The following is an 11,626-nucleotide window of genomic DNA, read 5'->3' as shown; positions in this document are numbered from 1 at the left end:
AAAGGAACAGGTTGGTGCGTAGCGCCGCTCGCGGTCGCTCACTCAGCCAATCTCCAACCGCTCCAATAAATGATTGAGGGAGGGACCTATCTGAGCCGTCCATTTCGGCGCATGCGAAAAAATCTAATTTTTTCCTCTTTTCTGTGGAGGAGGCCGCCGGACCCAGCAAGCGAATCCTGAGGTATTCTTCCTCCACGGGGTCCTCTTTTTCGAATCTATCCTGCCAGCTCCACCTCCTCCTACCAACAATCCATTAATGGACGGATAGCTTGATGGATGGATGGATAGACAGATAGATATCGTTCACAATCCCCCGCATCGTCGCCTGTGCCTCCTCCTTTCCCTCTTACTGGTCTAAAGAGATTGTCGTCGTTGTCCTTGTGAGTAATAATGGTTCACCCGGTGGCCGAGGCCGACGAGCGGAGCCCTTTCGGCCAGCTGACAGCGTCGGAGTTCTACGCGCGGCACTCCGTCTCCCACGGCTCCTCGTCCTTCGTCAACCCCCGGGGCCTCCGCATCTTCACCCAGTGGTGGGCCCCGGTCCCCCCAGCCGACGTCGTCGGCACCATCGGCGTCGTCCACGGCTTCACCGGGGAGTCCAGCTGGCTCGTCCAGCTCACCGCCGTCTACCTCGCCAAGGCGGGCTTCGCGGTGGGCGCCCTCGACCACCAGGGCCACGGCTTCTCCGACGGCCTCGTCGCCCACATCCCGGACATCGAGCCCGTCGTGGACGATTGCGTCGCCTTCTTCGACGCCTTCCGCGCCCGCTACCCGCCGGAGCTGCCGTGTTTCCTCTACGCGGAGTCGCTGGGCGGGGCGATCGCGCTGCTCATCCACCTCCGGGAGCGGAAGAGGGCTCAAGATCAAAACGAGGGCGGCGTCCCCCTCCATGATGAGTGCCAGAGCTTTCGGGATTGGGACGGGTTGGTCCTCAACGGGGCCATGTGCGGCATAAGCCCCAAGTTCAAGCCCCCCTGGCCCCTGGAGCACTTGCTGTGGGTTGCCGCCGCCCTGGTGCCCACGTGGCGGGTGGCCGTCACCCGGGGCTCCATCCCGGACGTCTCCTTTAAGGTGGAGTGGAAGCGCCGGCTGGCGCTGGCGAGCCCCCGCCGGCCGGTGGCGCGGCCCCGGGCGGCGACGGCGCTGGAACTGCTGCGGGTTTGCCGGGAGGTGCAGGGGCGCTACGAGGAGGTGGCGCTGCCAATGTTGATCGTGCACGGCGGGGACGACGTCGTGTGCGACCCGGCTTGTGTGCAGGAGCTTTACCGCCGGGCGGGCAGCAAGGACAAGACCCTCCGCATCTACCCCGGGATGTGGCACCAGCTGGTCGGCGAGCCTGACGAGAACGTCGAGCTCGTCTTCGGCGTGATCCTCGACTGGCTCAAGGCCCGAGCGCTGCGGGCTGCCTCCCAACCCCAGCAGGAGCGTGTTGAAGGCGAAGCTGCTGCATTCTAATTTCTGTGAATCTTCATGTGATGAAGTTGGTGATTTCGAGAAGACAGGAATGTTCTGTTACCTGTTTGCTTATATGTCCCTTGAAAAAGGTATTTGTTAGGACTTATGGACTTCCGTATTTCAGCTCTTAGCTAGCTCCGCATGCATAAATAAATCATGGTTCGTACAAATGGAATTCTTCCCTTCGAAGCTGAGAACCTCAACGACCAAAATGTTGCGCCCAGAATACTGCATCAGTAAAGATCCTGTGATTTAAGAATCTTGGCCATGAAATTCTCAATGACAGAAAAACAAACGCCTTTATCATGGTCGCTTTTGGCAGAACCATTCTATGTTGTCCTTGTACCGCCGGCCTGAAACAGGATATTAAAACGTAAGCCCCATTTTCCAATCTGTGATGTGAAATTGTAAGGAGCTTTTTTCCAAGCGTGAAATATTTGGCTGAATGACATTGGAGGTCTTTCATCATATGAACTGACCAACTAAAGAACAGAAATTAAAAGAAGAAGAAGAATCTCTGGATGACTGATGCCAACATCAATGGCGATTTTGTTGTCCTTAAAACACGTCACTTTCACTAACAGTTAGAGCCATGACACTGAACACGACGGTAAAACTTCCATTGCATTTGGAAACCCATGGGCTTATCCACCTTTTGAAATTCACCAGCTTAATATCCCGTACATGTCATTAAAGTGCATATTATCTTTCCCAGTTGTACAGAAATTAATGGCAATTCAGATATTCTCCACAGCTTTTCAAGTTGACTGTATTTTTTCTGTGCATCTACAACTCAGACTGACGAAATATAATCAACAGCTCCATCTTGTGTTACTAGTACTGCCATCCAAGCAATCAAAAGAATAATTCATAGAATGAATAACCTTTTCATTTCATTCGAATTGTCGTATATATGGGTATAGGCAGTCACTTTTAACATAAATGTTCGAACGAGGTGCCTAGCATGCATTTCTCAGCAAATGCAAGTGCTCATAGTTTTGTGACATGGTCCACATTTACATATCAGCAGGTGGATCAACCCGACGTCCATGGTCTTTTATCAGCTGGATTGATGCTTCAGTTGCATGCTCCATTGCCATACCTCGCTTAACCACCACCTGATGCATGGAAGTCATTGTGTCAGCTTTCATTTTTCATAATTGATCTGCTGCTGTTGTTTCGTTTGTACTAACTTGTTCTTACAATTAATGAATTTATGATGGGGACATCAGAGCCCTTCATCCAGATGATCCTGAGCCCCCGGATTGAATCAGACCCGTTTATTTGCATATTTATTTTATTTTATTTTTGGGTTTATTTGCATTTAGGAATTTATTTGTGGTTTATTTTATTTCTGGGTTCATTTGCATTTTAGGGCTTATTTGTGTTATTTGTGGGCTTATTAGGAGTTATTTTTGTGTAAGGGGGTTTCATGCAAATTGTGTATTTGGGCCCTATATATAGGGAACTATTTTCTTGATTAGGGTTTAATGAAGAATTAAAGATTTCTTTCCCCCACGTTTCCTCTTCTTCTCTTCTCCTCCCTTCTCCTTCTTCTCTTCTTCTTCCTCCTTCTCTTCCCCTCTTCTCCTTCTTCCATTTAAAACTTGGTCCGGCATCAACTTGGTATCAGAGCAAGGCTGGTTTTGCCCCTGCTGCCAAAGCCCCGATCCAACAACAGCCTTCCTTTTCCATTGGTTCTCACGGTGCTTCAAGGAGAACAGGGCCTTTGCCTCTGTCAGTCTGCTCAAAAAAAAAAAAAAAAAAAAAAAAATCACCGCTGAGTCTGTGAAGGCCCAGATCGCCGCCCATCCGCATCCGACCCTCCCTCTCTCTCGGTCTGTGTTTTCACCAGAGCAAAAAAAAACCCTTTGCAGTAGTACCCTGTTCCCGTGGCCACCCGTCACCACGCTCGCGGCCACCGCTTCTACCCCTCGCCGCCGACAACACCAGCACCGCCGCTTTGATTCGCTGCCGGAGGTCACCGTGACCCCACGGAAACCCGCCGTCCTGGTGTCAACCGTGCGGCAACGGTCCTGACGGAGGAAGTTTTCGGCCGCGACCCCTGTGGCCAGATCCGGGAGTGGGACACCGCTCTCCCTCTCCGTCGCCGCCCTAACGCCTCCCTCCGCCGCTACAACCCGAGCCGCCCGCATCTGCCGCCAACCGCCTGCATCGGGCCCACAGAGAAGACCGCCGTCGGGAAACCCGAGATCGGCTGCCACCGTCGCCGCCGAGCCGCGGCCGCGACCTCCGCCCCGCCCGCAGCCGCCGCCGCGAAGATCGACGCCCTCCCGAATTCGTCGGGAGGTTGAAGAAAGAATCAGGGTAACGGGTAAGTTCTCAACCCGTTAACCTACAACCCGGTAACCCGGGTCCAAAAAAAAAAAAGAAAAAGAAAAAGAAAAAAAACCGTGCACGTGAATTGCACGTGCTGTCGTTAACGGGTATCGGAGCGGGTTGCGTTCTAAAAACCCGAATCCGATAATCCGAACCCGAAAGGGTTCACCAAAAAAAAAAAACAAAAAGAAAAAAAAAAGAAAAAAAAGGAAAAAAAAAGAAAGGGTACCTGTTCATCTTCCCCGATCGTCAGCCCGCCGCTGTTGTCGTCGCCCGCCGCCGCTGCCGTCGTCGTGACTCCTCCGCCGCCGTCTTCGCCGAACCGCCGAGGTGCCGCCGCTCCCTCACGGTGCTTCCCCCTCGCCGAGCGCCGTCGCCTCCGAGCCCCTCCTTCTCCTCCGTCGTCCACCGCCCGAGCCGCCGGTGCCCGAGCCAACGCCACCATCCCGCGGGGCCCGAGCCGACGCCACCATCCCGCCGGGGGCCGAGCTGACGCCGACGGCCTCATCGTACATCCCCTCCCATTTTCCTCACCACCGGCCGACTCCACAGGCCGCCCGCCGCCCTCCTTCCGCCGCCCTCTCCTCCTCACGGTCCGACTGCCCCGCCGTGTTCCTCTCCCCATCTTTTGCACCACTGCCGCACCCCTCCACCACTCACCACCGCTTCCTCACCCACAGCTCGCCGCCCTCCCTTTCCCCTGGCCCTCATCCCTTTCTTCTTCGCCCATTGCAACTCACCCGAGCACCTCTCCATCGACCCGAGACAGGCCCCTTTTGGGCCGGGCCACCCACTGCCTCCTCACAGGCCCAAGCCAGCAGGCCCTCACTACTGAGGCCTGATCCCATCTCACGAACTCAGCAGGTCCACTCTCCTCCATTTTACAAGCCCAGCAGACTAGCCAAGGTGCTGTGATCAGATCCAAATAGAAGCCAATTGAAAGGGTCCATCAGCTACAACCGCGCACCGATCGTCGCCCAGCCCACAAGCACACATCCTGGTCGCCTACGTCACGACAGGTAATAAGGTTTCTACTTTTTTTGGGCTTGTTCATTTAATTATGTTCTAGTTCTCTTGCATGATAGCCATATACTTGAAAATTTATATTGTTATCAAAATTCAGAACATAAAACCCCTACTTTCAAACCCATCCTATTTGCCCTTTTAAAATCTAAATATTAAATTAGCACACCCTAACAACTGGATGTTTCTCAACATTTTTCAATCAGATTGATTTAAGATCAGAACAACTGTACTACTTCATTGCAATCTAACTTCTTAAATTGAATAATCTTAATCCTTAATTCTGAATAACCAAAGTAAAAATCAGCAACATTTAAATTTTAAGTTATTATTGTGAAGACTTGCTGATTTTTGAAATCATAATAGATTGCATTAGTAGGTTGTCCTGCATCAAATTTGGTCATACATTATAGTTATTAGGGTTTCATTAGTGACACTGCATTTCACATCATCACCCAGTGTCATCATTGCATGCCAACCTGTAATGATATGGAGTACTATCTCAGCCAACCTAAAACTCCTGTAGCTACCATGAATTCCGACATTTTGAGGTCTATCAAGGAACAGATCGTTGCCATGCGGGCTGGATACAAGGAATTCAAACAAGAGATCCGTGAGCTCGTGCAAAATTCTAGGACCCCTAAATCGCCAACCCCTGTTACAGCCCAACCTAAAACCGGTTTGGTCGCACCACCTGTAGTCCTTCCCCACTCTCCTAGGCACCAAACCCAATACTCTAGGTGTCAACAATTCGGCCACATAGCGCCCCAATGTTCCACTAAGACCTACCTGATTACTGAACCAGAAGTTAGGAACCAAGAGGCCGAATATGTCGAAGAAGTCTATGAACCAAATATAAAAGACTATGAAGAAGACTTTGAAGACGAACCTACAGAATTAGACTTTGTCCAAAATAATTCCCAAAGGGAGACTATTGATCTAAGTACAACCAAGCCACTTCACATCACTACTGTGGAAGAGGTAGTGACAGATATTGAGAGCCAGTCACCTGAATTGGCACTTGTAGCTAAAGATACCCATGCGGAGTCCAATCTTAAACATTCCCCTATAGTAGTTTCCCTTCTAGAGGAGCTTAATGATGTAGTCCCTGATGATCTTCCGGATGCACTTTCTCCGATGCGTGATATCCAACACGCAATTGATCTAGTTCCCAGAGTATTTCTGCCCAACCTTCCACATCATAGGCTCAACCCAAATGCATATGCTAGGACTTGGGATTTAATATTATCGGCAGTTGAGTTTGCATATAATAGTTCGGTTCATAAGTCCATAGGCATAAATCCATTCGAAGTGGTGCATGATTACAAACCTAGGCAACCCATAGACTTGTTTTTCATGTCTCATCAGTATAGAGTCTTTGAGTCTGCACAATCAATTGCTTCACATCCACATTTATTGCATCAAGAAATCAGCAATTGTAGTCATTTTAATAACTTAAAATATAAATTCCTTGCTGATTTACACAGACGTTATAAAGAGTTAAGTGAAAAAGGTTACGTCATGATAAGAATTAGGCTTGAACGATTTTCTTCAGATACGTTTAAGAAATTGCAAACTTGTAGTGCAGAACCGTTCAAAATCTTAAAGACAATCAGTTCGAATGCATATGTTGTGGATCTTCCTGATGACTATGGGATTAGTGCGACATTTAATATTGAAGATTTGATCCTATACAAAAAGATAATATTCATGCCTTCTGACCCCTTTATTGATATACCTACCCATATTGGACACCTTGACCTATTACCTGCTGTTGAGCCACCACTTTCCAAAGTTCATGCACGCAGAGAACAAATAGAACATATATTGGATGAGCAGGTTATTTCAACCAGGAACGGTGGTTACCAACGTTACCTTGTTCGGTGGAAAGGTCGACCAAAGTCTGATGTGACGTGGATTTCCAGAGCACAGTTGCAGCGCCTCGACCCCGATCTTCTGGAGCAGTACGACAGCCGGCCAGACCTGTACTCGACGGGGTCGAGTTTTTCTCACCCAGGAGGAGTTGATGGGGACATCAGAGCCCTTCATCCAGATGATCATGAGCCCCCGGATTGAATCAGACCCGTTTATTTGCATATTTATTTTATTTTATTTCTGGGTTTATTTGCATTTAGGGATTTATTTGTGGTTTATTTTATTTCTGGGTTCATTTGCATTTTAGGGCTTATTTGTGTTATTTGTGGGCTTATTAGGAGTTATTTTTGTGTAAGGGGGTTTCATGCAAATTGTGTATTTGGGCCCTATATATAGGGAACTATTTTCTTGATTAGGATTTAATGAAGAATTAAAGATTTCTTTCCCCCACGTTTCCTCTTCTTCTCTTCTCCTCCCTTCTCCTTCTTCTCTTCTTCTTCCTCCTTCTCTTCCCCTCTTCTCCTTCTTCCATTTAAAACTTGGTCCGGCATCAATTTATTCTACCTTTTTTTTTTTTTGGGGGGGGGGGGGGGGGGGGGGGGGGTGTGGGGGGATCTATTACCGTTGAATCTAAAAATGGTCCAGAGATCAAAATTCAGTTTCAAACCATCTACAACATGAAACAATTAGGAAGAAGGATGCATGATGTGTCAAGGCATTCTAGAACTTGTGATAGAGGTTAAAGGACTCCCACCTTTGTACAACATTCATTTTCTCAAACCAGAATTTGTGAAATGGAATTGAAAATGGAATTGGGATCGACTACTAGGAACTTAAAAGATCCCTTAGTTAAATTCATCAAATGCTTAGCCCTGTCTCATCCAGTAAGGATGAAAGCCCCATCTACATCAAAAAGGAAAAGGAAAAAAAAAAGAAAGGAAGAAAGCCCCATCAAGCATAAGCTGCCTCTCTTGACAGTCAAAGCATGGGTATTTGGAAAGCACTCCATGAGACGCTTCAGACCTCATATATTCTCCAGTCACCGTGAACAACTTCTAGAAAAATATAAATATCATGCAACAATATGCGATACTTAAAACATATTAACAATATGCGATACTTAAAACATATTAACTACATGAATGAATTGCATCATCAGATGAATTTAGGGAAATAAGTTTGTAAGTGTTCAGTCATTTCAATAGGAGAAACAAAACTTTACCTTCCCAACATAGAGGTCAATCTTTCCTGGAGCACCACCAACATATTCAAAATCTGCATCAGCCATCTCTCCTGGCCCGTTTAACAATGCAACCCATGATTGCAATCTGCAACATAAAACATAGCAAATTGTTAATGTCCACTAAACTTTATCAACGCCTTCAGATGATGGGATCGTGAATTTACTGAAACACCAGGCAAGTATGACGTCTTCTCCCTAATCTGGGCGCTGATTTCTTGAAGATCAAAGAGTGTACGGCCACAGGTCAGGCATGAGACATATTCCTGAAATCAGTTTATGCGTGAATTATTTCTTGACAATCAAGCAACAAGTCCGAGAATCAAGATTGTTGACAAGTTTCACTCAAAGGAAAGAAACTAACAAAAAAATAAACAGCTTACAGTTTTTGTGCTGCGCATTGTGCAACCCTGAAGTAAGTTAAAAGATGTATTTCTCCAGGAGGCAAAATCTTGATCAGAAGCCTCAAGCAGTACTCGATCCCCAAGGCCATCAACTAAAAGGGCACCAGCATAGCTCCCAGCAGTGATAACTAGATCATCATCTCTGTGAAGTGTGAACAACATGATTAGCATGAGGAAAGGAAGACAACCAGTTACTTGGTCTGATTTACTATAATCATGCAGTTACCTGTGGATCTCTTCAGGAAATTGCGTATTATGGATTACTGGAATACTGGAAAGTCCAGTGCACTATCTTCTGAATATTCAATATAGCCTGCAGCATGCAGCAGGAAGGCAAAAGATCAACTTACTTCTAAGTGTAAGCATAAATGCAGCTTGAAAGCTTTACAAGGACACACAGACAGGTAAGAAAAAAAGGCTGTGAAAGGAGTAGCAGGTCAGTCCGTCACGAACAACAGATGGGCATTCCCATATGGAACATGACTAATTGTTTGCAATACCAGACAATGCATTCACTAAGATTACCTCCTTGCTGCATGAACCCTGCTGATTTTGTCTTCGCCATATGGAAGACTATATATGTAGCAACATTGTTAAACTCTCGACATCTTTTAGGATGTCTAGCTCCTCATAAGGTTCATCCCCATGGATGATGCAAGCTAATCGAGTGCCTAAAAGAAAAATGTCATTTAGTAAACACAAATGACATCAACTACTGGCAAAAAATTTAACACAATCAGCTGATAGCCGAAGAAAAAAATTATGAAGCAAAATAAGTTCTATTTGCATTTATTGAGAGTACATTGGAAGTAGCTTACCTTCTGGCAAAAGCTTATATGCACCAGTGGAAAGTTCCTTGAGGTCCATAAGGATAATGGCATGAGGAACTGGCTTTGTCAGCTGTTCTTTCAAGGGAGTTAAAACGCCCATAATTATATCGATCTACCTTTTAAGAGGTAACCTCTGATCATATATAAATATGTTTCAGTCAGCTTCTAGCATTCCAATAACTCTGTCAGTGATCAGTAGAGAATGTAAAATAAGGAACAACAAATAATCGATCTTCCCAACTCTGGTGATACCAAAACACATAGATGATGCTTTCTTTCCTTCACTATAAGGAGGAGGAGGAGGAGAAAAAGAAGAAGTGTTTAGAGTTCTCATAGCATCAACATCTTCTATTGATGGAAGCTCTCTCAGAAGAATTGAGCCTACTGTTGCCAGATCCTGAAATTTGTACCAGATATGTTAAATATAGCGGTATTTACTTTCTTAAATGGATATCAAATCAGCAAGGAAGTAAGAACCATAAACCTGGAATGGCATGCCGACAAGAAGCTTTGCTGCAAGAGATTTGGAAAGAATTTGTGGTGACTGAGAAAGGAGGGAAAAAGAAACTATCATCAACATGAAATTTCTGAATAACCTAACCATAGAGGGTATACTAGGTAATCATGAAATCATTGGCCAATATGAAATCGTGGAGCAGAAGATCAGTTTTTGCCAATAAATTTTGAGAGTTAAGAGAGCCTCAAATTACCCAGCAATATATACTAAGATAACACACTGTAAGTTGAACTAAACAAATACTCTGTCTGTATAACCGAGATTCCTGCTTTTGAATATACCAGTGTCACATGATATTTTGTAATTAAAGATGTCTTAAGCATTGAATTTCAATTTGTAGACCATTATGATAAAAGGAAATGTACCATGAAAAAGATATTAATGGAGATGTACACAGTTATGGTCCCGGCAATCCGGGTCCTAGGAGGGGCAAACTAGGGCAGACTTAACATTTAGCTTCTTTTTTTTTCACAGTAGTTATCCCAAGATTTGAACCCATGCAATTGCGCTTTTCTGCCCAAGCCTTTTACCGCTGCATCAAACAATGACCCTTATATTAATGGAGAATGCACAAACCCAAAACTTACCTTCAACTTATCCAAGGAGAGAGCCATCATGATGCAAGACTCTCGGTAATCCACCTCTTCGCACCTACATCATCAGAAGGAAGAAAAATCAATAAGATTTGAATATGTGCACTAACTGAAAAATCAACTCAAGGCTAACCTCCTTCTCCACTGGTAATTGACCACCTCTACGTTGGAAATCAAAGTAACATCTATGTTTCTCTTCAAAGGGAACCTATCAAAAAACATTATTTAATACAAGTTACATTTCAAAGAGACATGCACGCATGCACATGCATGCAGATATACACATACATATAATAAGTCTGTTTTAATGGAACAATAACTCCACCCTATAAAGCCTGTTTCAGTTGAAGAGACTTACCACTCCCTTCTGAACATCTGTAGCTTGCATGCCAAGGTTAACTAGTCTTCTGCAAGACTCACTTCCTCTGGTGGTTCTGTGAGGGAGACCCGGATTGCATCCCCCAACCCTTCCTGTAGCGAAACAAGCATTTGGAGGCTAACATTCATCAATAGTATTATAAGATAAGGTCAATTAAATAAACCATCCTTGCTTAATTCCCCAGTGCCAAAATTGATCTACCATATGGTTAGCAGCCGCACCCCACCCAAGTGTAAGGGTGGTTCATTTACAGTCATCTGCGTGCCATAGTTATTCCACAGAAACCCAAAATTAAGATGTTTATAATCTTTGTTCTACTACCTATGCATAACATCAGCAATCATTTTAAACTCAAGCAAGTTTTAGGATCCCTAGCTAGTATGTCATGTAAAGACTTGATTACAGTCAGCAAGAGAATGTTAATCTCATGTCTGATATATCTTGATGCCATGGGGACTGAATAACACACAACTACACAAGTGCCATAAGGGACTTCATTATGTATGTGCTGGGTATAAGAAAGAGCATGAAAAACGTGCGATATTTTTCCAAAGTTGTTGTGAACATTGCTTTTGCTCCTCTCTGATGCAGGTGCATGAACATCAGACAACTTGCATGCCATTTTCAGAGTATTAAATGGCCGAATTTAGAAAAGTTATTAACATAAAGGTTTCAGGTCTCTTTCTCTTCTTTCCAACAAGCCTAAGAACATTAAAATCTGAGTTATGGTTGGAAAGTTATAGGTATTTCAAGAGGCAGGTGTCTTTTGACCTTTTAAATTCCCTAAGAGAATTTAGTTGGTTTTGATGTCTTTTATTGTGTGAGTTACCCATATTAAGGTGACTTTTGATCTTTCATTTTCTTTTGTCTTTTCATGTTACCCATGACTTGCCTATAAATAGTCATGAATTGTAATGAGAAGGCATCTAAGTATTTGAATGAAAGTTATCTTCCTCCTTGCACAAGAAAT

General features: G+C 45.1%; 1 protein-coding gene and 1 pseudogene across 1 annotated transcript; one reads left to right on the top strand and one right to left on the bottom strand.

Annotated features, from left to right (window-relative positions):
* The first annotated feature begins 93 nt into the window (after window positions 1-93).
* LOC120108501 (caffeoylshikimate esterase-like) lies at window positions 94-1,761 on the top strand. Its single transcript, XM_039122106.1, has one exon. The coding sequence runs from the start codon at window positions 391-393 to the stop codon at window positions 1,453-1,455; it is 1,065 nt and encodes a 354-aa protein (XP_038978034.1). The 5' UTR covers window positions 94-390; the 3' UTR covers window positions 1,456-1,761.
* A 215-nt stretch (window positions 1,762-1,976) lies between these two features.
* Window positions 1,977-11,278, bottom strand: LOC120103959 (annotated as a pseudogene).
* Window positions 11,279-11,626: the final 348 nt, after the last annotated feature.

This window comes from Phoenix dactylifera, unplaced genomic scaffold (assembly GCF_009389715.1).
Source record: "Phoenix dactylifera cultivar Barhee BC4 unplaced genomic scaffold, palm_55x_up_171113_PBpolish2nd_filt_p 001366F, whole genome shotgun sequence".
In the NCBI taxonomy this organism is placed as follows: domain Eukaryota; kingdom Viridiplantae; phylum Streptophyta; class Magnoliopsida; order Arecales; family Arecaceae; genus Phoenix; species Phoenix dactylifera.
The sequence above is the reverse complement of the archived record's forward strand: the minus strand, read 5'-3'. Positions and strand labels throughout refer to the sequence as shown.

Excerpts from the sequence above, each read along its gene's own strand:
- LOC120108501 (XM_039122106.1), top strand. The coding sequence starts at position 391 with ATGGTTCACCCGGTGGCCGAGGCCGACGAGCGGAGCCCTTTCGGCCAG.